At 36.5% G+C, this 25689-nt stretch overlaps 1 protein-coding gene across 5 annotated transcripts in view; it reads right to left on the bottom strand.

Moving 5' to 3' along the window:
* Sarm (sterile alpha and armadillo motif) overlaps positions 1-25689 on the bottom strand; it is a 428773-nt gene that overhangs the window by 313188 nt on the left and 89896 nt on the right. The window contains exon 1 of one of the 5 annotated variants that reach the window (XM_081770501.1): positions 422-883. The exons of the other annotated variants lie outside the window; for them this stretch is intronic. Within the exon in view, the coding sequence (XP_081626627.1) occupies positions 422-523 (102 nt within the window). The 5' untranslated portion in view covers positions 524-883. Of the gene's footprint in view, positions 1-421; positions 884-25689 lie in introns of those variants that run through there. 5 annotated transcript variants of the gene reach the window in all.

Raw genomic sequence — 25689 nt, 5'->3', positions numbered from 1 at the left:
CATTTTATAACATTTTTCACGGGCACACTTTTTCAACGTTTGCCTTTATTCTAATTATCGTTTAACGAAAGTCAATAATTATTAAAGAATTGCAATTAATCGGCCCCAGCCCGGCCCGACCAGAAGAGGCCCGCCCAAGCCCGGCTGGCCCAAAGAAATAAAGAGTCGGCCCGCCCAAGCCCGGCCCGTGCAGGTCTCTACACAGGAGTAAGCTACTTTTCCATAAAGGAACACCCTCAATTGAATATAATTTAATATAGATGGAATAGTAAATAGATGTTGGTGTATGTTTCCAAGTGGTTTAGAAAACAACACTAACAAGTTCTGCTGGTAACCAGTTTGTAATACAGTTAGTCAACAGAAACACTTGTGTAATAACTTAAAAAAAAAGATAAGAAGTACGGATGTTTGTGTTACTTACCGATCTTATTCCGTTCCTTTTGTCACAGTTCGTGTCATCGGGAACTGTCATCGACCGACGGAAGAGTCTCGGCCGTTTTAATTCAGGCGGAATCGTCTGCATTTTATTTTAGTATAGATAAGTATTGTCGAAAAAGAATCTCAACTGCTTATCTTCACAAATGAGACCCGACGATTACCAAACGCACACGCAATCCGACACTATCACAAAACAACAGTGATTATCCACATTATAAGTCATATTTTATTTATTTCTAATTCTAATTTATGTACAGTAAACACGTGCAGATGTATGTATGAGAAATTTCGATGTCACACACTGGCTGAATTAATTTTGAGCGAATGGGTGAAATTAGTGAACCAGTCTCCTCCCCAATCTTCGGTCGAACTACTACAGAGTAACGATTGCGCCACAATTTTCCCGTAGCAGCCCGCGCTGCCATTCCCCGTTACCTTCATTTGTGTTTTAAGTGTGCCTAAAAACAGCCTGAGCCACAAGACTTCTCCTTCCCTTTGCTCCTCACTCCCCTCCACAGTCAGTCAGCTGTCCAAATGCACTGCCAAACCAGCATCTTTTCTTCAGAGAGAGAAGCTGCTGTGAGCGTTGTTGCCAAGTTGCACCATATTACTTCTACTTTCATATATTTTTTTTAACAAACTTATTTTTTAAAAGACAACAATACTAGCTGTTTATATCTCCGTTTGTTCTTAATGACCGTTTCTCAGTTAATTAATTTACGGAAGAGAAGAAATGGTATTAAGTTTGATAAGTTTCCAGACAATTACTCAGCGTCTCCTTTCCATCTTTTCTCGTCTTGACGTTTCATTAAAAAAAAAAAAAAAAAAAAGAAAAGAAAAGAAAGAAAAAGTACACGTGCCAGTGGAATTGTCCCAAAATTAATTAAATTTCAACCTTAATTACAATATTAACAACTTAAAAGGGAGGAGTGGACACAGCTAAGTATGAATAAAGAGATCCGATTTATCATAAGCCATCAACACTTTTCGTTATTATATCTTGGATCTATCAACCTCTTTGGAAAAAGACGCTGAATTATAAAGATAACCTAGAAGGTTCTGTCGCTTTTTCTGGAGGTCTGTGTTCAATTGGCCTTCACACCGTGAGTTGAATACGAATGGAAATAAAACGAAGGTCAGTTGTTGGTGTGGGTATATCCAACATACTACCACGTTGTGGCAGTTCAGTTACACCGTCAACTTGCGTAAGGAGAGAGTCAACATGGGATCTCCACAGAACGTCATAAGGACGTATGCTGTACGAGTTCAAACTGGGATGAAACCCCGCTGCAGCGGGGTGGAAGATATGCCAGGCCTTGGTGAGGGTGTCGAGACTACGGGGACAGTGCAGCGATGGTTTAACAAGTTTAAGGACGGTGATGAAACACTCGAAAATACACCACCTGCTGGAAGACCAATCGCCTGTCCTCCTGTGTTTGGTGGACTGCTCGTGACATCGTGCATCGGGAACTGCTACCATCTGGTCAGAGATCAATGCAACTGTGTACTGTCAGCAGTTGAGCCGTGTTCAAGAAAAACTCAAAACTCTGGAGCCAGCACTTCTGATTCGCAAAGGGGTCCTCCTGTTACAGGACAACGCTAAGCCCCACGTGGCTAGAAGGACCCGTGACACCACTCTACACTTTGGATGGGAAACACTATTGCATCCGGCATACTCTCCGGACATTGACAGTCCGATTATCACTTGTTCCATTCCTTCAATAATCACCTTAGAGGATGCTAGTTCAAATCCCTAGTAGAGGTGCAAAATGCACTTGATAACTTCTTTGCTTCACGGCTCAGCAAGTTCTACCGCGATGAAATCCATCGCCTTCCAGAACGTTGGCAGGTCATCGATGGTGATGGGGACTATTTTTGATCTTCCATTTACGTTTTAGGTGACATATCGATGTTCGAAAGTGGTGGGTGAAAAAGCGACAGAACTTTCTTGGTTACTTTTATAATTCTCCTATGCTCCTCTCCAAATATTCGATTTATCTTGTAGTAATACGTTGGTTTTACTTACGATATTATTCACAAATAGCATACTTCAAGGTACTAACTCTTGGACATGCTTTGTAAGCTCATCCATTAGAACAGCAAAAAGATATGGGCTATGACTCAATCTCTGATGAAGTTCCACTTTAACTGTAAATTCTTCTGCTCCTCACTCCTATCCTACATTCATGATACATATTTTGAATTGTACAGATGTATGTGTTCGGAACAGGGACACAAACAGGGAGTGAGTCCCTCAATATTCCAAGTCTAATTTTAGGGATTCTTCCACAAATTTTAATATGATGCATCCTCATATTGAATTTGAAACCCCCCAGAAGCTTTGGATCCCTCCTGAAATAGATTCATGCTTGAGTACCTGATTTGGAACACCCTTTTTCTTTAGTGCTCAGCAAATAAAATCCCGTGTCAGTCTATCATACACACTCTCTCGGTCGATGAAAGCCATATGGAGGTTCTTCTGGTTTTTCTCTGAACTTTTCCATTAGCATCCTATAAGCGCAAATATTGAATCCGTTGTCGACCGTCCTGGCACGAAACCAAATTGGGTCTCTGTTATTTTGGTCTTTTCCCTTAATCTTGCTTCTATCAATCTCCCTCTGAGCTTAATTCCATGGCTTGTAAGTTTTATTCCTTGGCATGTAACAACGTAGCTGCCTCTCCATTCTTTTGGCATATTTTCTGTTTTCAATATCCTATTTAAAAAAAATCGAGTGAAGCATTGCACTTCATCTTTACCTAAACTTTTTCATGCTTCGATAGGGATGGCATCCGGTTTTGGGGCTTTACCACTTTTTAAAAATCTTTTTCATAATATTTTCATCCTTTACTACAGTTACAAGTCGAATATGTCCTTGATTCATGGGTAAATTTTCACATGTTTCTTTTGGATTTTCTTTATTGAAAAGTTCTTGGAAATACTTCTTCCATCGCTTCTTTGTCTTCTTCTCACTTCTCAGAACCTCGTTGTTGCAGCGCAACTCGAAATATGTATATCTGCTTCTTTTATTCCTTGCAAAGCTTGTTCTTTTCTCCCTCTTTGTTTCCATGTTTTTGTACAACAGATCATAAGTCTTACCTTTTGCTACGATGACTGCTTTATTGACTTCCTTCTTCGCTTCCTTGTAATATTACTGATCTTGTTGATTGCCAGAGTTCTGCCATTTGTTTGTATTGTTCCTTTCTCTGCTTCACGGCTGTTTGAAGTTATTTACGTCTTTACCATGTTTCTTTATCAGCGAGGCGTCTACCTTTTGTTTCTCTCACATCTTTTCTTGCTGTTTCCCTGAGTGTTACTAATACTCTGGTCCACTCTTCTTCCACGTGCACCTCTTATTCTTTCATTTGAAGTACTTGTGATGGGCTAATTTTAGAATCTCTTCAACATTTGTTTTTTTTTCTACTTTGCACCATTTCATACGAACAGAAACATTTTGTCGTCTTCTAGTTTTTTCTTGATGCAGATATCTACTACTACGAGATGGTGTTGGTCTGCTAGATTTTCACATGGTATTACTTTGTAGTCCTTTATATTATGTAAGTTTTGTCTCCTCCATAAGGTGAAATCAATCTGAGATTTTGAGGTGTCATATTTACATATAGTTAAGATGTTCTTCTTTCTCATAGAAGGTGTTCAGGATGGTTTCCCCACTTCTATTGTTTTCTCGTCTTCCTCATTTTTCTGACTTTCAATCTATATCCTTCATGCATTCTTTTATATGTTGATCCTGATCGTCCTACAGAATCTTTTAGATCTCCTGCTAAGATAAACTTCTTATGTGATCAATAATTATGCAGAGTATTATCTAGCTCCATCCAAAATTTTTGCTTTGTCTCTCCATCAAACCGGAAGTAAAGGCGAAACAGTATAAATAGCGAGAAACAATTTTTTATATGGAAGCAGGATCCTTGTACTTTTATTAAGATCAGAAGTTTAATTATCACTTCTGGTTTCAGTACTGATTCTCATAGAGCAAAAAGTGTAAGAGATAGCAAGATGTTATCAACATCATCATCATAGGTATTCTGTCCTTACTGGCAGGTCACTTGTGGCAGCTGAGAAGCTTCCATGCTTCATGGTCCTCCGCTAACATCTTCGTCTTGACGTATGATATTTCTGTTTTTATGTCATCCTAGTCTCCTTCGCCTCCTCCCTCTCTTTCCTGACACCATACCCTCTAGGACGTCCTTCATAATAGAAATTCTTCTTGAGCAATGTCCCAACCAGTTTCTCTTCCTCTTCCTAATATCTAAAAGTGTTCTTTTCTCCCCCACAATTTCTAACGTCTTCTCGTTTGTTTTCCGCTCGACCCAACTAATTCATTCCATTCTTCTCCACACCCACATTTCGAAGGCTTCCAGTCCTTATTCATCACTTTTACGTAATGTCCACGTTTCCGCCCATACAGTACAATACTGCACACGAAGCATTTTATGAGTCTTTTTTTTTTTCAACTCTTTATTCAAGGTCCCACAAAAAAGACTTTTCTTCCTCCTAAAGGCTTCTTTCGCCATTCCTATTCTTGCTTTTATTTCAAGTTCGCACTTCATGTCATTACTAAGAATACTACCTAGATATCGAAAACTATTCCCTTGTTCTATTTGCTCCCCTCCCACTTTTATATTTGACAAAGACCTCTTCGTTCCAATCATCATTTGTCTTTCTAACATTTATTTTCATCCCATATTCTTCAAAGCCCATCCTCAGGTTTTCTAACATTTTATTGATTTCCTTTTCAGACTCTAAAACAAGCGCCATATCGTCTGCAAATCTTATGCATCTAATCATTCTACCTCCTACCAAAATGCGGTCATCATCATGTAAACTCTTTTTCACTATCTCTTCTAGATAGACATTAAATAGTGTTGGCGAGAGGCAGCATCCTTGTCGAACTCCCCTTCCAATTGCACTCTCTTCCGTCAGTTCTTCCCCTATCCTAACACTTACTTGTTGGTTCATGTATAAGTTTCTTATGAGTCTTCGATCTTTCCACTCCAACCCTATCTTCTTTAGGACTCCAACAACAATTCCCAATTCACGCGGTCAAAAGCCTTTTCTAAATCAATAAATACAGCATACACCTCTTTCTCTTCTTCTATAAATCTTCTTTCACCGATCGCCCTTAATAATCCAATAGCATGTCTTGTGTCCTTACGTCTTCTGAACCCGAATTGCTCCTCCTCAACTTCTTCATTTGTTCTTCCGTATAGCCTTCTGTTCAGTATTCGGAGCAAAATTTTAGTTGCATGAGATATGAGACTAATAGTTCTATAATCCTCACATCTCTTTGGATTCGATTTCTTAGCCATCGGTATCATGATGGTCTTCAGGAAGTCTTTTGGGCACTCTCCTGTTTCATGTATTTCATTGCACAGTCGGAACAATTCTTTCTTTTCCTTGTCTCCCATATTTTAAATGAATTCGATTGGTATATTATCTATCCGGGTTGCATTTCCATTCCTAATCCGGTTGCAAGATGTTATAACTCCAGGTAGCCCAACCGAGCGAAGTAGCCCAAGTGGTAGAGCGTTGACTTCGTATTCGGGAGGTCGTGGGTTCGATTCCCGCTGCCGACCATTCTGACTGGGGTTTTCCAGGGTTTCCCTCAGTCTTACCAGGCAAATGCCGGCATGGTACCTACTAAAAACAGTCCCTGGCCGATACCTTCCCCAAAATCCTTTCCATTGTTGTTCTTAGATATCCAGTATAAAATGGCATCTGAGCTGTATCTGGTGATTGTTAAATAAATAAAATAAAATAATAAGTAATAACTATATACAAATGTATAATTTGTTTGCACAATTTCGAGGACAGAGAAAGTAAAGAAAACGATATTCTCCTAACTCTGAGAAAATAGTTCTAGTTCAGCCTTAGAAGTTATCAATAATATGGATAGAATTGCAGAGAAAACGAAGGTTAATTTTCGATATGAAGATGAACTATTTCTGTACATAGTAGTAAAACAAGTTAGAAAATGTTAGAAATCAAAATTACGAACATTTACATTTTTTTTTTTTTAAAGAAAAGTTTAATGTCACGGAAACATGCTTCGAGGCAAAGGATATGGCATCGATGACGAACAAAATGGTAGAATGAAGATACTCGAGGAAACGGGATAATCTTGATAAAATCCAGCATGCAGTAGCGTTTGTTCACCACAAGGCTCACTTGGTGCGAGCTGAGATGGAATCAGGGACCGACCCCACGTATTAGGGTTGAGGGCTCTACCAATGAGTCACTTCTATTTTTTTTAGATGATGGCATAATCTTATATATAAAGCTAAATATTTGTTTGTATATCCTTTACAGAAATTCCCAACGATGACTCGTAACATATTTGTAGGTGCCTGTAGGGAAAAAACCATAAGCTATTTACATTTTTTTAAAAGCGTAACCTAAGGGGAGAGAGTGGGCTCCAAATTTTATAGTTTCTGAAAACACCTTAAGTTAGACAACCCAAAAGACTCTTCTGTTCTTCAGGATGCATACCATTCAGCCCGTGCGAAGGGGACGCTGCTCTTGTTAGTCTATACAGGGTGTTAATGAACTATACCAACACATTTTAAGGACTGATATCTCGCATCAAAATACGAAAGAACTCCATGCGCACATGTGAGGAAAAGTGATAGTTTCGGGGCTAAGATCGTCGAAAGCGCGGGAAAAAAATACATCGCAGCACGCGTTATTCCAAACATAAGGAACATTGGAGATGGCGGTTTCTAAAATTTCCAAAGAGACAAAAGTGATTGGAAATAGGTGGTTTTCATCTAAAATTAGGGAATTTTTGCAATCGCACCATACATTTCGGCTCCACACTGGAAGGCCCTCTATATGAAACGAAAAAGCGACGTTGTTAATTTAGTAGAATGTTCTTTGAGCCCCTCACATTCCCAATAATGCAGCGTTATTGGGAAACCGACTTTAGATATTACAGGTTTCCTCACATAACAATACCCATGCTTACTATGTCATTTTTACGTGTCTTTTCGCTTCGTTCGAACAGCTTACTGAGCTGGAAACCTTACTTCTAAATTTAAGATAGGGCGCCTTGGCAGTGTGAAGACCAAATGTTTGCTGTGTTTGCAAAAATTCCACCATTTTATGTTCAAAAAACAGCTATTTCCAATAACTTTCCTCTCTTTCCATTTTTTTCATATCATCAGTCATAACGGAGTTTGTTCATGGCCCCGGACTTTTGATGCATCCTGTATGTCTTTAGTGTAGTGGAAGGTGCGTAAAAATTATCGGTCGATTTATATATGTTCATCAATACTGAAGAGAGAAGAGTAAAATATACATACGACTTGAAAGAAGAAAGTTCATGCGTATTTAATAATAATAAAAAAAGAGCATTCGTTATGTGTGATTCTATTTAGTAATTTTTCAATAGTATTCCGTAAGGCCTATAGAGTATTCCGTCCGTGGGATACCACTAAATAGGCCCATCCTTAGGAGTGGTCAAAGGGAGCTCAATCCCCCTGCAACCACTTTCAACACTTAAAAGTTTTATAGTTTCAGTCTTGATATATGTGTGTGTATATACAGGGTGGCCCAAAAGTAGGTGTACAGGACAGTACTCATAGCTCATTGCATTTTATATCATTTCTTATTGTTATTCATCAGGTAGACTTAGTTTTTTTATTATTTGTACTTAATATGTTTTACATACATCTTAAGCTCGGAAGAGCCGAACCAAATAAACCTATAAATTAGAATGTTATACTTGATCAATGCAAGGTGTATACCTACTTTTGGGCCACCCTGTATAAAAATTAACTCGGGCATACGTTATCTTAATGTTCTGACTGTGACATAAATAAAAAGAGCATATAAGGTCATATAGAAATTGCGTACCGTGATTCGTGATTTTATTTATCCTTCAATTTGAATTTAAGAGTTAAAAAACATGAAAGAGAATGAATAGAGCACGATTGAATCAATTTTAGTGATTGACTTTCTGTTTTTAAAAAGTTTTAGTCAATTTTCTTGGTTGTTTTTATGTTCTAAAAACATCAATAAACTTTTATTCATTGATTTTATATATTTTTAAAAATGGATCAATATTTTGAAAAGAGTATTCATTAAAATGAAATACAATCTTTTATTTTAATGTCCCATGATTATGCTCTTTAATGTCCCATGATTGTGGTCTTTAATTTAGGCTAAGGGAAATGGATGATTAAGGGAACTGAATGATGATGGAAGAATTGGTGGAATGATAATGTAAGAGGAAAGAAAGTACTCGAAAAAACCCATGGGAGCAGTAATTAAAGTTTTCTTATTTTATATTTGTATTAATAGAAGAGAATACGTATTAGTCTTTCCTTTAACTGAAGGCTATGAAGGATATGTTTATAAATCTATAGAAAGGTTTTAGAATTTATATAACATATACGTGTTTGAGGTTCTCAACTATAGTTGTATGAAATTCGGGAATTTTTCCTCTTCTGTCTCTTTCTAGACTAATAGCAATATTGAAGGACCACAAGGACAAACCTCGAGAACCAATTTAGGTCTACATCCTGCAGTTTGAGAAACATTTTATTATGGTCTACGCTCCTTAATTAATTAATTAATCCAAGTTGCAGACAGAACCTAGGAGATTAGTGTACACAAGAACAAGGGAAAGGAAGAAGGAGTGTGCTTGGTCTATATTGTAAAATTACCCTGTTGAGATAGAGAGTAGAGAAAGTGAAATTACCTTCTTGTTAAGATAAGAGGTAGAGCAATTTACACACGGGAATAGGTTTTCTGTCACAAACTTTTACTATAAAAAGTTTTTGTCATAGAATAATACAACACACATTCATTAAAATCAATACAAAATCCAATAAATAATTCGGATAAATAGGTGTTTTACGCCACAGGCAGCCTAAGGAAAGATTTCCACAAAGCTCCACGCAAGCTGAGTGGAAGAAGGTTAAGACTCTCAGTGCTCCACGCAAACAAAGGGAGATTGGAGTCTCGAAAAGCTCCAAGTAACGTAAAACGGGGGCGAGTTGACTAGTCGAAACTAATGTCTGGGGACTTCTGGGGGGCGGTGGGTTGTAATACTGCTACTTAGAGCTACTTTTAAGAGCTTCAAACTCTGGGATGGGTTTTATGTATATATAAAAAAATAAGAAAGTTTCCTCTTCTGGGGGGCGATTGCTCCGATAGCCCCCCCCTGAATCGGCCCCTGTGTCGTTTGAGGCAATGTATGGAGCTTTATATCTTCTTTTAAGCAGCAGTGGCGTTAGTGTTTCTCTTCCATCACATGACCAAGTGGTAACGATGACTCCTATCGTCTGCTTCATGTGGTAACTTCTAATGGAAGAGCGCGTGGTCTTGATTATAAATAAAAGTACATGCTGATGCCTATAAACATAACCATCTGCAGGTTATTGCAATACTTAAATGTACTATCCCGCTTTTCGTCCGATGAAACTGAAAACAAGCACTGTAAAAAGGACTCAAAAAGTGGGCTACACAATTCGAACCCGGGAGCCTTCGGTAGCAAAGCTACAGGTCTAACCATTAGCTTACTGGCTCTGTGTACTCTTGAATGACGTAGCAGCATTTGTACCCAGGAGAGATGAGACATGCTACAATATATGTTAAATTTTTAGGATGTAGTTTAGGGAAAACTAAATATCAGAATCTGTATATACAAGTCATAATTTAAAGAAGGAAACTACACAAGGGATACTAAGGTCTTCCCACGAGGCAAGACGAGACGGAAAATAATGTTTTCTTGTCTCGTCTCGGTTTGAAAATTTATGTACACCCATGTCCAAAATTATTGTCGTATGTCTATAAAGAAGTTGTTGTAGGTATATAATATGATAACAAATTCGCCCAGTATTTCTTATAATGTTAGTATGTGTATAATCAGCAAAGACATGCATGTGGCAAATTTCACGTCAAAAGAGCAGTAAATAAGAACAATAAAACGAGAATAAAACTTTCTTGTCCATTTAGCAACATTTTGTTTTACTCATTCTAATTATCGTATTTATAATTCTTTTCCTATGAAATTTACCACGAATACACATTTCCCGATTATACACATAGTATCAGTATTAAAGTACCCTGCAAAATCATTATCAAATTATATTCTTAGAAGAAGATAGTTATAGATATGCGACAATCATTTTGGACATGAGTGTACATAATTTATGCCCAGATTTGTTCATAATTTATGTTCCTCTAGAAATCAGAAGATTCCTTTCACGTCACGATAGATCCACGAATAGTGTGGTGTAACGACATTCACGATATGGACACTTCAGGTTCCTACCTTACGACAAAGATTAGCAAACACTGATTTCTTTTTCTGTCAGAAAGCCAGGACGAATGTACTAATGAAGTCCCTTATGTAGTGAATATATGCTTCTTACAACAGGTACAGCAAAGTAAATAAAAGTTTACATATTTGTAGCATGTCAGTAAATGATTTCCGAACTGTTGAATCACTTTAGAATCTATACAGCATACTGTAATTGGACCCTAAAGGCCTGTTGTATTCTTAAATAAGTAAATAATAGTTAGACAGTAACCAGAAGTGAGAGGCATTTTTATTTATTTTTTTTAAAAAGTATGTAAGAATAATTGAGACGGACTGATCAAATGGGCGGATCCACGGGGGGCGGTCGGGGAGATCTCCCCCCAGAAGAGGAAACTTTCTTATTTTATATATAAATAAAACCCATCCCAGAGTTTGGAGTTCTTAAAAGTATCTCTAAGTTGCAGTATCACAACTCCCCCCCCCCGGAAGTCCGTCCTGTATCCGCCCCTGGCTGATACTGAGCATTCCTGAGACCAGAGCAGACTATTTGAATTTGATTACAATAAAAAAAAGTAGTGAGACTACCATCAGACGACTATTAACGTTTCTTTTCCCATGAAAGGAAATTAACACTTTAAAAAACTAAAATTTGTCTAAATTGGTGGATGGAAGGTTAGCATTAAAATCCTTTGCATGACACGCTTCATCAATTCCCGCCATAACGAGCGAAACTCAAGTGTTGGCACATGATTGTTAATAACGTCTTCCCGCTCCCTTCCTTCCCGTTGGACTGTCAGTGCAATCTTCAAGAGTTCTTTTTTTTTTTCGTTCGTCGAACCTCGACGTTATTGTCGGCAATTAAAGAAAGCTATTAGCGCCATATTGTCGATAGGGTATAATAAAATGGAAGGATCCTCCCTACAGATTAACGACCCATATCTAAACGAACCGTATCATTTTATTTTTCAATTTCTAGGAAAATTATGTTTATGCAAAGCAATACTCATTAAAACATAATTATCTTAATATTTTCGCCAGGTCATCGGAATCCAATTTAAGTTGCTTCAATTTCCTAATCATGTTCAAATAAAAATCACCTGCTCAGACATCTGAATTCGGGTTACATTTACAGATAAGAAATTTTGGATATTCTGATAAATTAAACAAGTTAAGTTTGGGATTATTGCATTAGGCCATCATGGAAAAGCCATTATATTGGTGTATGTAAAGATCAAAAATGTTACATTTAAATTCGAATTATTGTAGCTATTATAGTATTTTAAACTAATATTGTTTAATATCTCTTTAGAAAAAATATAAAAGAAAGATGTGTTTAAGTAAGACGATGTTTCATTATTTGGTAGGAGGGATATATCGTATATGTTATATCAAGTAATGTCAATCCACCTCTGGATTAAGGTCTCTCCACATTTTCTCAACAAGCACCTATCTTGGGCTTGGGCAACTTTCCTGCAAGTTACGTCCAGTTTCTTAATTTCGTCATACTACTTATATAAGGACGTTTCCTACCTCGATCCTTTCCTCTAGGTATCCAGTCAAGAATTAGTTTCGTCCACGCCATTTTCCTAATCTTGAGAGATTTCTCTTTACTTTGAACACAATTACTACTATAGTGATTGCGAGGAGTCGTGAAGCGTGACCTACATTTAGCAATTTCATCATCCAATGGAACGTGAGGGTGTGTCACAGTCGTCAACCCCCTCCCATGAAATTTTGCCAATATCATGTCGCGCGCTATACGAAAACATCTCTTGAAGTGTAGTGTTGTCAGATTTACGCTAAGTTTCGTTTTATTGTTATTATTATTGTTGTTGTTTTATAGTATTGCTATTATTATTGTTACTATTTAATTCGAATAATTGTTAGTATTAGTATCAGATTCTTTAAGTGCTTTTTTTTTTGGTCACTCGTTTGCCATGTCTTGTCAAACAAGTTTGGCAATGTTGTTCTTACACTTCTGCCGTTTCACTTTTTCTTAAGTGTGCGTTCGGAAGGCAGCTCCACGAATCGTACCGAATTCTTCCGATACATCACAAGTGAAGGAAAGCAATTCTATGATTCGTGTAGAGCCGAGGCTTCACGAGTCCTCGCAGTCACTATAGCACACATTTTTCCACGTTCCGTTGCCCAGTTTGCAGATGACGAATGACTGATTTTGTCAGTGTGTACGTCTTTGATTCATATAACAAAAGGGGAGAATACATTCATAAAATTATACGCTTTGTATTGGTATTTTGCTTTTCAGTATAAAGCTGTTTATTTTGAATGCACTCCAGCCTATGTCTAACAAGGGCGCCGATGCTGGGGGACCGTGGGGCCCGGGCCCCCCAAAGCTCATGTGGGTCCCCTCATATTGTACATATGAATATACGATATTTGTTATAATTTGAATGCAATTTGTCTTAAAATCCTCATATATCCCTTCTGCATCTGAATGCCCCCCCCCCAAATTTACAGAGAAATCGGCGCCCTTGATGCCTAATGTTCTCCAGTATACAGTATCTATTAATTTCTTAATTAAAACTTACATTCAGATCTCTTCTGCCTTTGACGTTCTTACAAAGGTTGAACATCACTTTCGTCTTTTCCATTATTCCTTTCAACCCTTATTTCCTAGCTCTTCAAATTGGGTTCTTCCATCAGACCTTCTTCTGATTTCGAAACAGAGTGCATGGGATAAAAACACGTTATATAACAAGATGAAAGCAATAGTGGTAATTGAAAGAAATTGAAAGGAAAAAACTAAAACATGTGATTACTCTTCGAATCAACCAATAATACTTATTTGCTTTGCTTGTTAAAAATTTTTATTTTATATTTTTTGAAGCGAACGTAAGAGAGCTTCTATTATTCGATTCAAATGATATTTGTGTGTTTGTCGATCCGCCTACCCATTCCACGACACTTCCGTAAAAAAAATATCCAATTTTAATTAAACTTGGCATGTGCCTTTCTGAAACTTTAGACAATAAGCCGGTTTAGTATTCAAATTCGTGGTTGTTAGGAGTAAAATAAATCTCGTCTTCTTTTTAATCTTTTTAAAGTTTTATGTCCCATGATTATGCCGGTTAGGCTGAAGGAGACAGTGATGATGAGAAATGAGTGAAATGGTGGAATGAATAAAGCTGGAGGAAACGGGAGAACACTGAGAAGATCCACGCACACAGTGTTTGTCCACCACAAAGCTCACTTGGCTGGGATCAAACCAAGGGCCCCATGCAACAGAGGTAAACGCTCTACCACTGAGCCACCGCGACCCCAAAATGAACCTCGTGTTGCAAGTTTACACATGCACATATAATACATAATATGATAAGAAAACAATTTTCTAATGATCCCGCTTCGCTAGTCCAGTGGCTAGCGCGTCCGTCTTCGTTGCTCGTGGTCCCGAGTTCAGTTCTCGATAGGAGAACATTGAACGCATTACGGTAGTTCGGATTTCATCTTAATCTGACGTAAGTCCTTGTCTCATATAGCTTCGTTGCTGAAATCTACGGAGAGCACCGGAGAAATCTACAGATATGATGTCCACCACAAACTGACAAGCCTGGGGTTCGACAGGAGGACCTCCCCTTCAACAAAAGTGAGTTCTCTACAATTGAATCAATGTGTCCCTACCCTAGATTTAGTCTAGGAGCATAACTAATAATAAAATTGTTAATATACCTTTTCTTGTGCTATAAACAGAGTAGTTAAGTTAAAACTATATAGAGTTCTTCAATTGAAACCGTAATACAGAAACGTTAAGATAAAAGAAAATTAATAACGAATACTTATGAGACTGTTACAACGAAACAAATTAACAGTTTTAATCTTTAATAGCTAAATGACTGATACAAGACCTAATTTCTGTCAAATCTTGTAACCAGTTCAATTAGGTTTCGCAACGAAACTCCCGAAAGCGACAATGATAACTCACATTTAGATTTGGAGCAAGTTATTTTCTTGCTTCTTTTATTTAAATAGCCATGGCGCGTGTGTTTTATTAGATTAAAATCTCTCGCTACCTGATCTGCATAAGGAACAAGCACGGTGTTAATGGATTATAAAACAAGAGACTACTTTTTTTTCTTGCTAGCTACACCTAGCGGTGAAATGTTAAAACAATCAGGAACGTTGTTATGATGAGCGTGAAAAGGTTGATCAGAGAATATGATAAGCTTTTATTTGTTTCTTGTTTTTATCCCGTTCGTTTAAGTGCAATAGTCTGTGTATGCCCTCGATTGAAAACCATTTTGTCTCGTTGAACTGTTACTGTACTTATAAGGAATTGGACATTTTTAAAAACATGCCCACCTAATGCACACCCATAACAGGAACGCGTATGTACGATGTTCTGCACTATGTTGAATTATTCATGTATTATGGATAAATAAAAAACATTAATGTGAAAATTATGGTTTGGTTTATTCTTCCCATGACGATACATCTACGCTAATTTCATCCTAAATGCAGCCACTCAAAAACTTTAGTTCTTATCTATGTAAGTGCCCAAAGGGAACGAAATTCGATTCCTTACCCAATTTAATGCATCAAATCACGTAAGGGTAGCAACCTATGTACGAAGTTCAGAAATATTTGAAGAAAAATAAATAAATAAATAAATATTTTAAACACTCACTTAATATATACTGTTTTAAGCAGAAATTATATTAAAACAAAAGATTTAAGCTTTCGAAATGTGGGTGTGAAGAAGAATGCAAAGAATTGGCTGGGTCAATCGGGAAACGAATGAGAGTGTTAAAATTGTGGGAACGAAAAGAACAATTTTCGATATTATTAAGAAGAGGAAGAGAAACTGGTTGGGACATTGGCTAGGAAAGAAATGTATCATGAGGGACGTGCTAGAGAATATGCTGGTAGGAAAGAGAGGGAGGGGGCGAAGGAGACTATAATTGATGGACGATATCAAAACACTAAAATCGTACGTGAAGACTAAGAGGTTAGCAGAAGACAGTAGCGTATGGAAACTTCTTAGCTGCAGCAAGACTCTTTTCCATGTTGGTCATTGGGACAAGATATCGCACTGAGAAGAGCTCATCCTTCGTGTCGTGACTCTAGAGCTGGACATGAAACGAAAAAGAATTTTCGTGACAACATAGAGCTCATCCAATAGCATCAGATACAATTTTCGCGATAAGACATAACTGTCACGATCAGGGCCGGATACAGGATTTTCTGACGGGGTGCACCAATAACTACAAGTACATATGAATTAAATTTGATTTTTTTTTAATGCTTTTAGACAACTGTGGTGTGAATGACGAATTTTCCTAGAAATACTAAGTGTCTGCTCTCAGTGAATTCTTTTCCTTCAAAACCTTCAGAAAATTGACTTAAACTATTGCTTTTGCAAAACTTCGCTTTCTTTTAGAAGCTCCAAACGGAAACATGACAGCAGAAATTTTCGGAAAATGTTGCTATGTCCACTGCTAGCTTCTCACTTTAGATAGAGTATATTTATAGCGAAAGGGGGGATGTACGTGCACCAATGCACCTTCCCTAAATGCGGCCCTGGTCATGATACATTCTCGAGACGAGACAGGTTCAACTCTTGTCTCGCGAGCATCCCTTCTGGTTGGATGGGTCCTTGGTTCAATTTCCGGCTACGTGAGTTAGTGATGGACATAATCGTGTCTGTGAGTTTTCTCGGGGTTCTCCCGTTTCCTCCCATATTCTCATTCCACCAATTACTTCATAACATTTCATTTAATCAGCAGTCTCATTTAGCCTAAAGTGCAGAACAGTCGGACATTAAATTTATTACACCCTTCATTACGCGACCCTGGTCTGAACTGCAATATCAGCGTTGGCTGTTGCCAAATGAAGTCTTGAAGTTTTAATAAATTTCAAGACTTTGCACCCAGATCACTGATCCGTGGGATCAATGCCGAGGTCCATTAAGAAACAAGAGAAAACTAATACAATTTGTCCACAATCTATTTATAGAAAAATTCTAAACTACCACGAATTAGTTACGCAATAAAACTTCACCTCAAATATAGCTGAAATTGAGGTGGATATGTCTGCACAAAACAGTTGATTACAGCACAACGTTGTACAATGTGAGTTGCTTTATTAGATAACTACCATGGTCTAATGGTACACAGTTTCTGTCTGCTTCTGGACAATAGATTTATCATATCCCTAGGTGCTGGTTTACTTTTGGCACTCCACATTTTGGAAGATTTAGATGTAAATTTCAATACTTTGCAATAAAAGATATATATTTATAAAGAACAAATTTCTGCAAGCGATAGAATTAAATAGGAAGTAATACACCTATATTTTAGGTTTACAAGTATAGGGTTACTAGTGTAAAATCATTACAAGTGCTTCACGACGGATAAAATAAATGAGTGCATATGAAAGATGACCATATTAGATACTATTTTGCACCGGCAGTGTATTTATGCACAGTGTACAGAAGGTGTATTTTATGTTTACAAGTGGAGCGCAATTAGTATGAAACCATGACAAGTGCTATTGAAACTCATATCATTGCCAAAAAAGCACTTGTTGTTCAACATCCACGCTTACGTGTATACAAACCGTCGCTCACGCGACTGCTTCTTCGGATGCACTTTTTCACTACCGTTCGCCTCGCCCCGACTCAGTTAAATAGCATTCGTGCTTTTTTTGTGGCCACCTAGCAGAGTTTGGTTTATATTTTGTGCACTGTATTTTTATGCCATACATCCGGACACAGTATTTATACCCAAATAGTAAAATAATTGTAATTTTCCAACAATTTCTTCTAATGCCCCCCCCCCTGAAATTTTATCTATACCAAATGAAATATTTTCATCTCGTCTAGCGCAAATCATTTAGGAGACAATAAGAAGAAAATTAGTGAAAGGCTAGAATTTTTCAACAATTATTTCGAATAGTGTGCGAAAAGTAAACCTGCACGAATCCCTGTATGTAGTACTGAGGAAGCTTCATCTAGAAATACATTTTATAGTGCTATGCAATTCGCCTGTATTAAGACTATAATAATCAACGAACTAACCTGTCTATACACTCATTTTTAATGTCAAAGACTAACATTAACGATAAATAAAGGAGTGCTATGATAACCGTTAATTATGGCTGATGTACAGGATAACTATAACTTCCTAATTATATTCACATATGCGTTTAATTTGACTCGTGTTTTACACTTTTATCCTTAGCCAACTGGATGCAGTTTCTATTTTGTATTTCTATTTCTGCCAAATCCATCTTAATATTGTCCTCCCATCTGCGCCTAGGTCTTCCTAATGGTCGTCTTCCTAATGGTCCAGTCAAGACTTTGAAAGCGTTTCTACTTTCTTCCATTCTAGCTACATGACCTGCCCATCTAAGCCCATTTCTCGTAACAGTGACACACATTTCTAACAGTAACAAACGTTCTTAACAGTCCATACATATTCCTAACAGTGACACATATTCCTAACAGTCCGCACATATTCTTAAAACTGACCAGATATCCCTAACAGTGTCACATATACTCTTACCACTGACTCACATATTCCTAACAGTGATACACATGTTCCTAATAGTCACACATATACTCTTAGCATGATTCACATATTTCTAATAGTGACACATATACTCTTAGCCAGTCACTCACATATTCCTAACAGTGACACATATACTTTTAGCCAATGACTAACATATTCCTATGAGTGACATATATTCTTAGAGGTGACTCACATATACGTATCAGTGATACACATGTTCCTAGCAGTGACACGTAGCCTATACTCTTAACAGTGACTAACATATTCCCATGAGTGGCACATGTATTCTTAGTGTCTCACATATACGTAACAGTGACACATATACTCTTAGCACTGACTGACATATTCCTAACAGTGACACATACTCTTAGCAGTGACTCACATATTCTTAACCGAGACCTACATACTACTTGAATTAAAAGATTGTTTCAAGAACATTCGAACATAACATTCTTCAAAAATTCGCAAAATTCTCGAAGTTTTCAATATTTCAGCTTTATTCCTTTAAAACATATTCAGCCAAACAGAATGATATTATTATGAAATTACTTCATGGTGTTCAGTTACTCTATTTGTTCTCAAATAACGCTTTAAGAAGAACTACCACATAGCCTATTCTCGATTATGTATAACAGATAATAATAATAAGGTCGCTGATTCCTCTTTTGGTCAACAGTTGAGGCGCAATTTTGGTTCGGGAAATCTATGCTAATTTTATAAACAAGAGCTCATTAATTCCATGATTTTTTTTTCAAATGAACATACAAAAACACACATGCACAAAAGATTTTGAGCACAGGGTCAGTGTTTCAGTGTACATATTTAGAGAGTTGCCTTGGAGTTTGGAACTCTAATATGGTTAGATGTATAATTAGGTTGAAGGCAAAATATCTTGTCAACTGTTGCACAAACATATCATTAAAGGGTGGGAACGCTTTTGTGGAAACTACTTTTATTTGTTTTTTTAACTTCAGGTAGATTTTGCCCCGAATCTATCTGGTCTATTTGCGAATGCAAACAATTAAAACTAATTACTTTCGAAATGATCTAAAAATCATTAAGTTTAGTAATAGTTCTAGGTTAAATCAAAGTTACACATTATTATTATTATTATTATTATTATTATTATTATTATTATTATTATTATTATTATTATTATTATTATTATTATTATTATTATTATTATTATACTTCCAAACTATGTTATGCGTAAGTGTCGGAAGTCCTATAGTTCTAGTCCTATATTTTTGCTTTTTGAGAAAAAGTAAAAATAATTCCCCTTCATGAATACATAAGATCACTCACTGGTAACTTTTCCTAACAACTTTCGGTTCATGCAAGGAATCTGTCTAGTGCATACTAGAAATAAATGCTGATTTTGAAAGCAACGAAAGGCAGTCGGAATTCAATATTAAGGGTTATTTTAGTTATATGGTTTAATTGATGAAGCCGTATTCTTTCTAGAGTTAGCTGTAAGTTGATGTAAATAAAATGCAAACCTAAATATGCCTGTGAAATGAGCAAACTGAAATGGTAAAGTAGCAAATATTAAGGTTGCCTTTTCACACTACGAGATAACAGTTTATTTTTCTTTCTGTGACTCAGAGCCTTTATTAAACAAATCATCTAATGCATTTTTATCATTGTGTGGACTCACTGAGCATGCAAAATAGAAATAATGAATGTAAAAAAGGAAAACTCTTCTGTGAGTGCGTTAAAACAAAATAATGCAATTGCGTTCAAGGAAATTTGCAATGTACAAAAAGACACATTTCTGATTTTCAACAGGAAATCCGATAATCCAGCTCTGCTTCAGCATCCTCATTCTAAACCCGTTGGACTGAAATTGAATAATGCAGCTAATGACATGTTACAATTGATAAAAAATTCCAACTGATAAGTAGAATTATAGAAATTATAGTTTGCATTTCAGATTTGGCTCTAACATTCCATTCAACGACAGGTTCGTTACCTTCACTGATTTCTTTGGTATCAATGAAAAGATTGTTTGAATAAGCGGCGGAAAATCAAAAGAAAATACCTTGTACATATCTATCGCTAAATACCGAAGTACAAAGGCAACCTTGAAACAGCACCCAGAAACACTTTTCTGCAATGTTATTTGTGCTCAAACGAAAAAGATTACAATTCTGGTTTGTAAATATCACTTGTAGAAGACATTATTTTACATCATACGTAGGAATCAGTCCCCTGGCATGAACATAAATTACCTAAACAAATATCGGCAATAAGGGTTACTTTGATAGAATGTGTCGCGATTAGCACTTTTGCAATGTCATTTGTATGCAAACAAGAAGTCACCATTCAGGTTTACAACTAATATTTGCAGAGGACACTAAACAAGTCATATATTGGAATCAGCTCCATAGAATGAACATTAAAAAACCAAACAATTTAGCGTAACAGCCTTTATGGGCGCAATCAACCCCAACGCCATCTGTTAACGACCGGCTGAACTAGTGACGAACACGTGGTCAGTGGCATGCCTCCCCTTGTTTCTAACAGGCGTATCAGAATAGAATGATCATAACATACCAAAAATATCGGCAATGAGGGTCAGTCTTGCAGAAACTGGCGCGATTTGCACTTTTTTCAATGTCATTTATGGCAAACGAGAATACCACTATTCTTGTTTGCACTGGTGTCTCTGGCATGTAAAATTTAGGGGGGAGGGGTATCAAAGAAAGTGATTTAAATGGTACTACCTAGCCTAACCTACTTATTATCTTCGATTCCATTTGTTACCTTTCTGCTTACCTTCACGGACCCCCTGAAACATACCAAGAACTCTGTTATAATTGTTTCACAGACTGAATATTATATTCCAAATAAATATAATTATTATTATTTATATGTTATTCTGTCGTTAGTAAATAAATTAAATTAGAATGAAATATTGAATATTTTGTACTTCAAGATATTGGGGGAACGCGTCCCCCTCGTTCCCCCCACCAGAGACGCCCGTGCTTGTTTGCAACTATTATTTGCAGAGGGCATTAGTACACATCGTACGTTGGAATCTGTATTCTGGCATGAACATAAGGTACCTAAAAAAAAAATTGGCAATGAGTGACGGATCTCAGTGTGTTCTGTTATAAAATTTGCAGTTTTTGCAGTCTTCAGCGTGGTATGTTTTGCAATCCAGAAATTTCTAATTTTTGGAATTAATTCCAAATTTCATTTTTCGCGAAAAGCCATCACGAAGTCCTTTCAATTATTTATTTATTTTGTATTTATTTATTTACTAGCATCAACTACCCGCTTTGCTATGGGTTAAATTAAGAAAAAATAGTGATATGTTTCGTTAGTCGGTCACTTTTTACTATTAATAAAGCGCTCCTTGATATTGGTCATTTTAATTTTATATATATATTATCCCCTCCCACAATTTTTGCGGCGCTCAACTTGTATTTAAATGGCATCAAAAGTATCACTATTCATCTCAGCGACCTCTAAAACTATAGATTCGATACTAATATAGGTAATTTTCGATCATTTATAAATGTCTTTCCCCCTCTTTAAGTTACATCGTCAAAGTGATATGACAAAAATCATCTAATGTTCGAACTTAATCTATGTTGAAAACTTGATCGAGATCGGTTTAGTGGTTCAACAGTTATTAACTTTTATTTATTTTTATATATCTCCCCCTCCTATGTCCTCCGCTAAGTTCTATCGTCAAAGTGAATAGATAAATACCATCCCAGGAACGAACCTCAGCTATGTTGAAAATTTTGTTAAGATCGGTCGTGTGTTTTAAACGTGAAGTCGTCACATAAACAGTCACTTTTATTTTTACTTTTTTTTTTACACATATCTAACCCTTCCCAATCACCTTTTTTGCACTGTAAAAGTGAAATGAATAAAACATTCCAGGCTCTAACCTTATCTATTTTGAAAGTTTGATCAAGATAGGTTGGGTGGTTCAAGAGTTATTAAGTTTTATTCATTTTCATATATTTCCTCTGCTCCCCTCCCTCTCCCCTAAGATCTACTGTCAAAATGAAATGATAAAAAACTTCCCTGGTTTGAACGTCATATATGTTGAAAATTTGATTGAGATCGATCGGGTGGTTTAAAAGTAATTAATTCACGAACATAGCCACTTTTATTTTTATATTTATTGATTTTTGTATATCTCCCCCTCCACCCCCTCCCCTACGTCAATGTGAAATGATAAAAATCATCCCAGTCCCGAACCTCATCTACATTGAAAATTTGATCAAGATCGGTCTGGTGGTTCAAGAATTATTAGGTTTCATTTATTTATATCTGTCCCCCTCCCCTTAGTTGTACCGTCAAAGTGAATAGCTAAAAACACTCCCAGGCCAGAACCACATCTACGTTGAAAGTTTGATCGAGATCGAGATCAAACATAGTCACTTTCAATTATAAAATATAGATTTATTGTCTTTCCTTAGATTTCAATGTGAGCTTCTTAGGTTTCCTGTATAGAAACTCCAAGACCTCAAAGGAAAGGACAGTAATTGCCACGATTACATACATTGAAATTCTTTTCAAAAAGAGAATCATCTTCAAGACACGAAAGTTATCAATTGCCCAAAGTTTGAGATTATGCTTTTCCCCATACTCTTCTTAATGTATGATAATATTGGTGAAAAGCTTTCCATAGCCTTATTGAAAGCAGTGTTGAGCATTAATCAATTGCAATTAATCAGTCAATTAAAAGTACGATTGCCGTGGAAATTAATTGCAATTGAATTAATTGTAAATTGCATTCAATTGCAATTGAAGACTGGATTTAATTGCAGTTACTTTAAATTGATTGATCAATTTGCAATTGATCCTCATTGGTTAATGGACAGCTGCAATTAACAATTAATTATTTCAATCATCAATTGCAATTAAGAATTAAACTTACAGTTATTATTAGTTCAATTGAAATTTGCCCAACACCGAAAGCAAAAGCATATTTGTGAGTAACGCTAATTTGCAAACTTCAAAACGTTCAAGAGTCACAGGTTGAATAGAGATCTAGGCAAAAATATTTAGATGTACATTGTTATCATAAAAGCAAGACGCCTGTCTGCCAGTCATGATAATATCCAACAGTTCACGGCCAGGCTAATAGTTGTCATTAGCTGCACTGCTTCCTATCTGACGTCAACAGATTTCGTTAACGTTCAGGTAATTTGGAGACGAGCTGAAGGCTTGGTAGGAATAGTTATTAATAGAAAAAAATCTTATATGTAAATAAATTTTATACTCTTTCTATCTATATTCTAGTAGGGCGGAAGAAAATTTTATTCTCATATATACGACTAGCTTCATTTTAAGTAACGCTACTTAAAATAACTAATATTGTGTCTCGAAAATGAAGGCTGGACCTCGACATTCTCCGTCGGTACAAAATTGATATTAAAGTGGACGAAATGTAATTTTGTAACTACTGAAATCTTCTACTTTCAATGTAATGGAAATAATTTTCTAAATTATTTATAGTACATGATTCTCACATAAAATTTAGTATCTTATTTAAAAGATCTCCTGAAGTTTTTTTTTTTTTTTTTTCAGTAATGAGTGTCATTTTTCTTGATGAGATTTTCGAGAAATTTAATAAATACAAAAATCTCATTTGTCATGTTTCCGCAGTATATAGACCTCCCTTTGTCTCGAGAACAGGCGCGCACCCAGAAAATTTTGTTGGGGTGGGGGGCAAGCCTTGGAGGGATTCAATACTACAAGCCACTACGTCCAGTGGTGCTCACCCCCCCTCATGTTCGTGACGCACCCCCCTCAATTGTCTATCCGTAGATGTTCTTCCATGAAAAAAAAATATTTTCGAATAATTTTTACACCTCCTCAAACATATTTATATAGATTTTAACCCCCCCAAATATTTCAATGACGCAGTTTGCGTCATAGCCCCCCCCCTTGTGGGCACCCCTGCACTACGTCTATGTCGTATGGAACGGATATTATTCTGTACCCAAAAAAGACGATAAGTAATTGTTAAATACTCCCACCTACATTTTCAGAAAAAAATGATAGAACTAGATTGTTTTTATAAGAGAAAGATTACAGATGAAGTGTAAAATCAAATGGTCATGCTACATCCATCATTTCCTTGTTAAACAAGTATAGTTCTATTGAGAAACTGTACAAATGTATCTTGAGTTAGGAAGTTTTGGGGAGGTGGACCCCTGCTCGAGAATTACATCTGTTTCTACTGGGATGGCTTATCTCGTCTTGTGGACAACGCTAGTTATAATGAAAAGCTGATGAGGCTATACTTTAGTACAAGCTTCATCTCAATAAACGGTATCGTTATCGCGAGCATCAATAGGTTTACAAAAAAATCTGAATTTTCTCGAAATCTATATATATGAGAATTTACGCTTTTTCATGTATTCTAAGAAGGTACGAGAGCGTGAACTAAGTGGGCCCCAATGAGTATTATATAACAGAAACATCTTGTGAGGCAGGGATCTCCATTCCACGCCTAAATACCAGAGCCCTATAATAATCGTCCTACAGTTTGTGCATCGCTCTATTATTACATTCTAGCCCAACATCGTTCACAGAAAAAGACCCACGTGTGTCGCTTGATTTAATGCCAAGGACAAAATATACGTAACAACAAACGACGGAAAACAAAACAAACGAACCCAAAAAGAGACAACAGTGTCAATCGTTATGGATTTGTCTGTTGGAATATCCGCCTTTCTCTATACATGGTTTAAAGGTCATATATTATGATACGTAAATATAATTTCGTCTTATTGGCATGATATCCGAATAAAATCAAGAAGCTACGGATTCAAACATTTCCAAATAAAACGCCTGAGTGGCATATATTTTTTGGGCTTTTTAAAAATATTTTAATTTTAGTGGAAATTATGTATGTTCTACCTTGCTTCTCCCATTATAACACGAAATAAACAATTAATTGCATTCTCAAGAGAAAATATTGAACAGAAGTCAAAAATTAAAGAAAATCAGTCATTCGATAGGAAAAAGTACAAATTGCTGGGCGCAGAGGATTTTCTAGTTTCAGTGAATTATTTATAGTTGTTATTTTAACGTTGAACGATAAAAAATGTTTTAGTATATATTAGCACTAATTGTTAGCACTAATGTGTTAGCAAAATGTGTTAGCACTAATTGTTCTGAAAATGTAGCAAATTTCATGGATCAATATAATAATTTAAAATTTAGACATAAACTAAAAGTTCATTTGTAGCTACAGTATATACAGGGTGGGGCAGAGCAACTTGCTTATTTGAATTTGACACCCTGCAGTGATGATTGCTCCGAGGAAGGTGGGGGTAGGCACATTCGAGAGGGTGGAGCGTTGAGTTGTAGTTCCGCTTGGTTTAGTTAGCATCATGGAGCGCGCGTTCCCTGTCGAGGGAATTGAGGCATACTTTTCTACTGGTCGCTCAATCATCGGCACG

This window comes from Thermobia domestica, chromosome 9 (genome assembly GCF_964235325.1).
Source record: "Thermobia domestica chromosome 9, izTheDome1.hap1.1, whole genome shotgun sequence".
NCBI classification, from domain to species: Eukaryota; Metazoa; Arthropoda; class Insecta; order Zygentoma; family Lepismatidae; genus Thermobia; species Thermobia domestica.
This window is presented reverse-complemented; position numbering and strand designations above follow the sequence as displayed.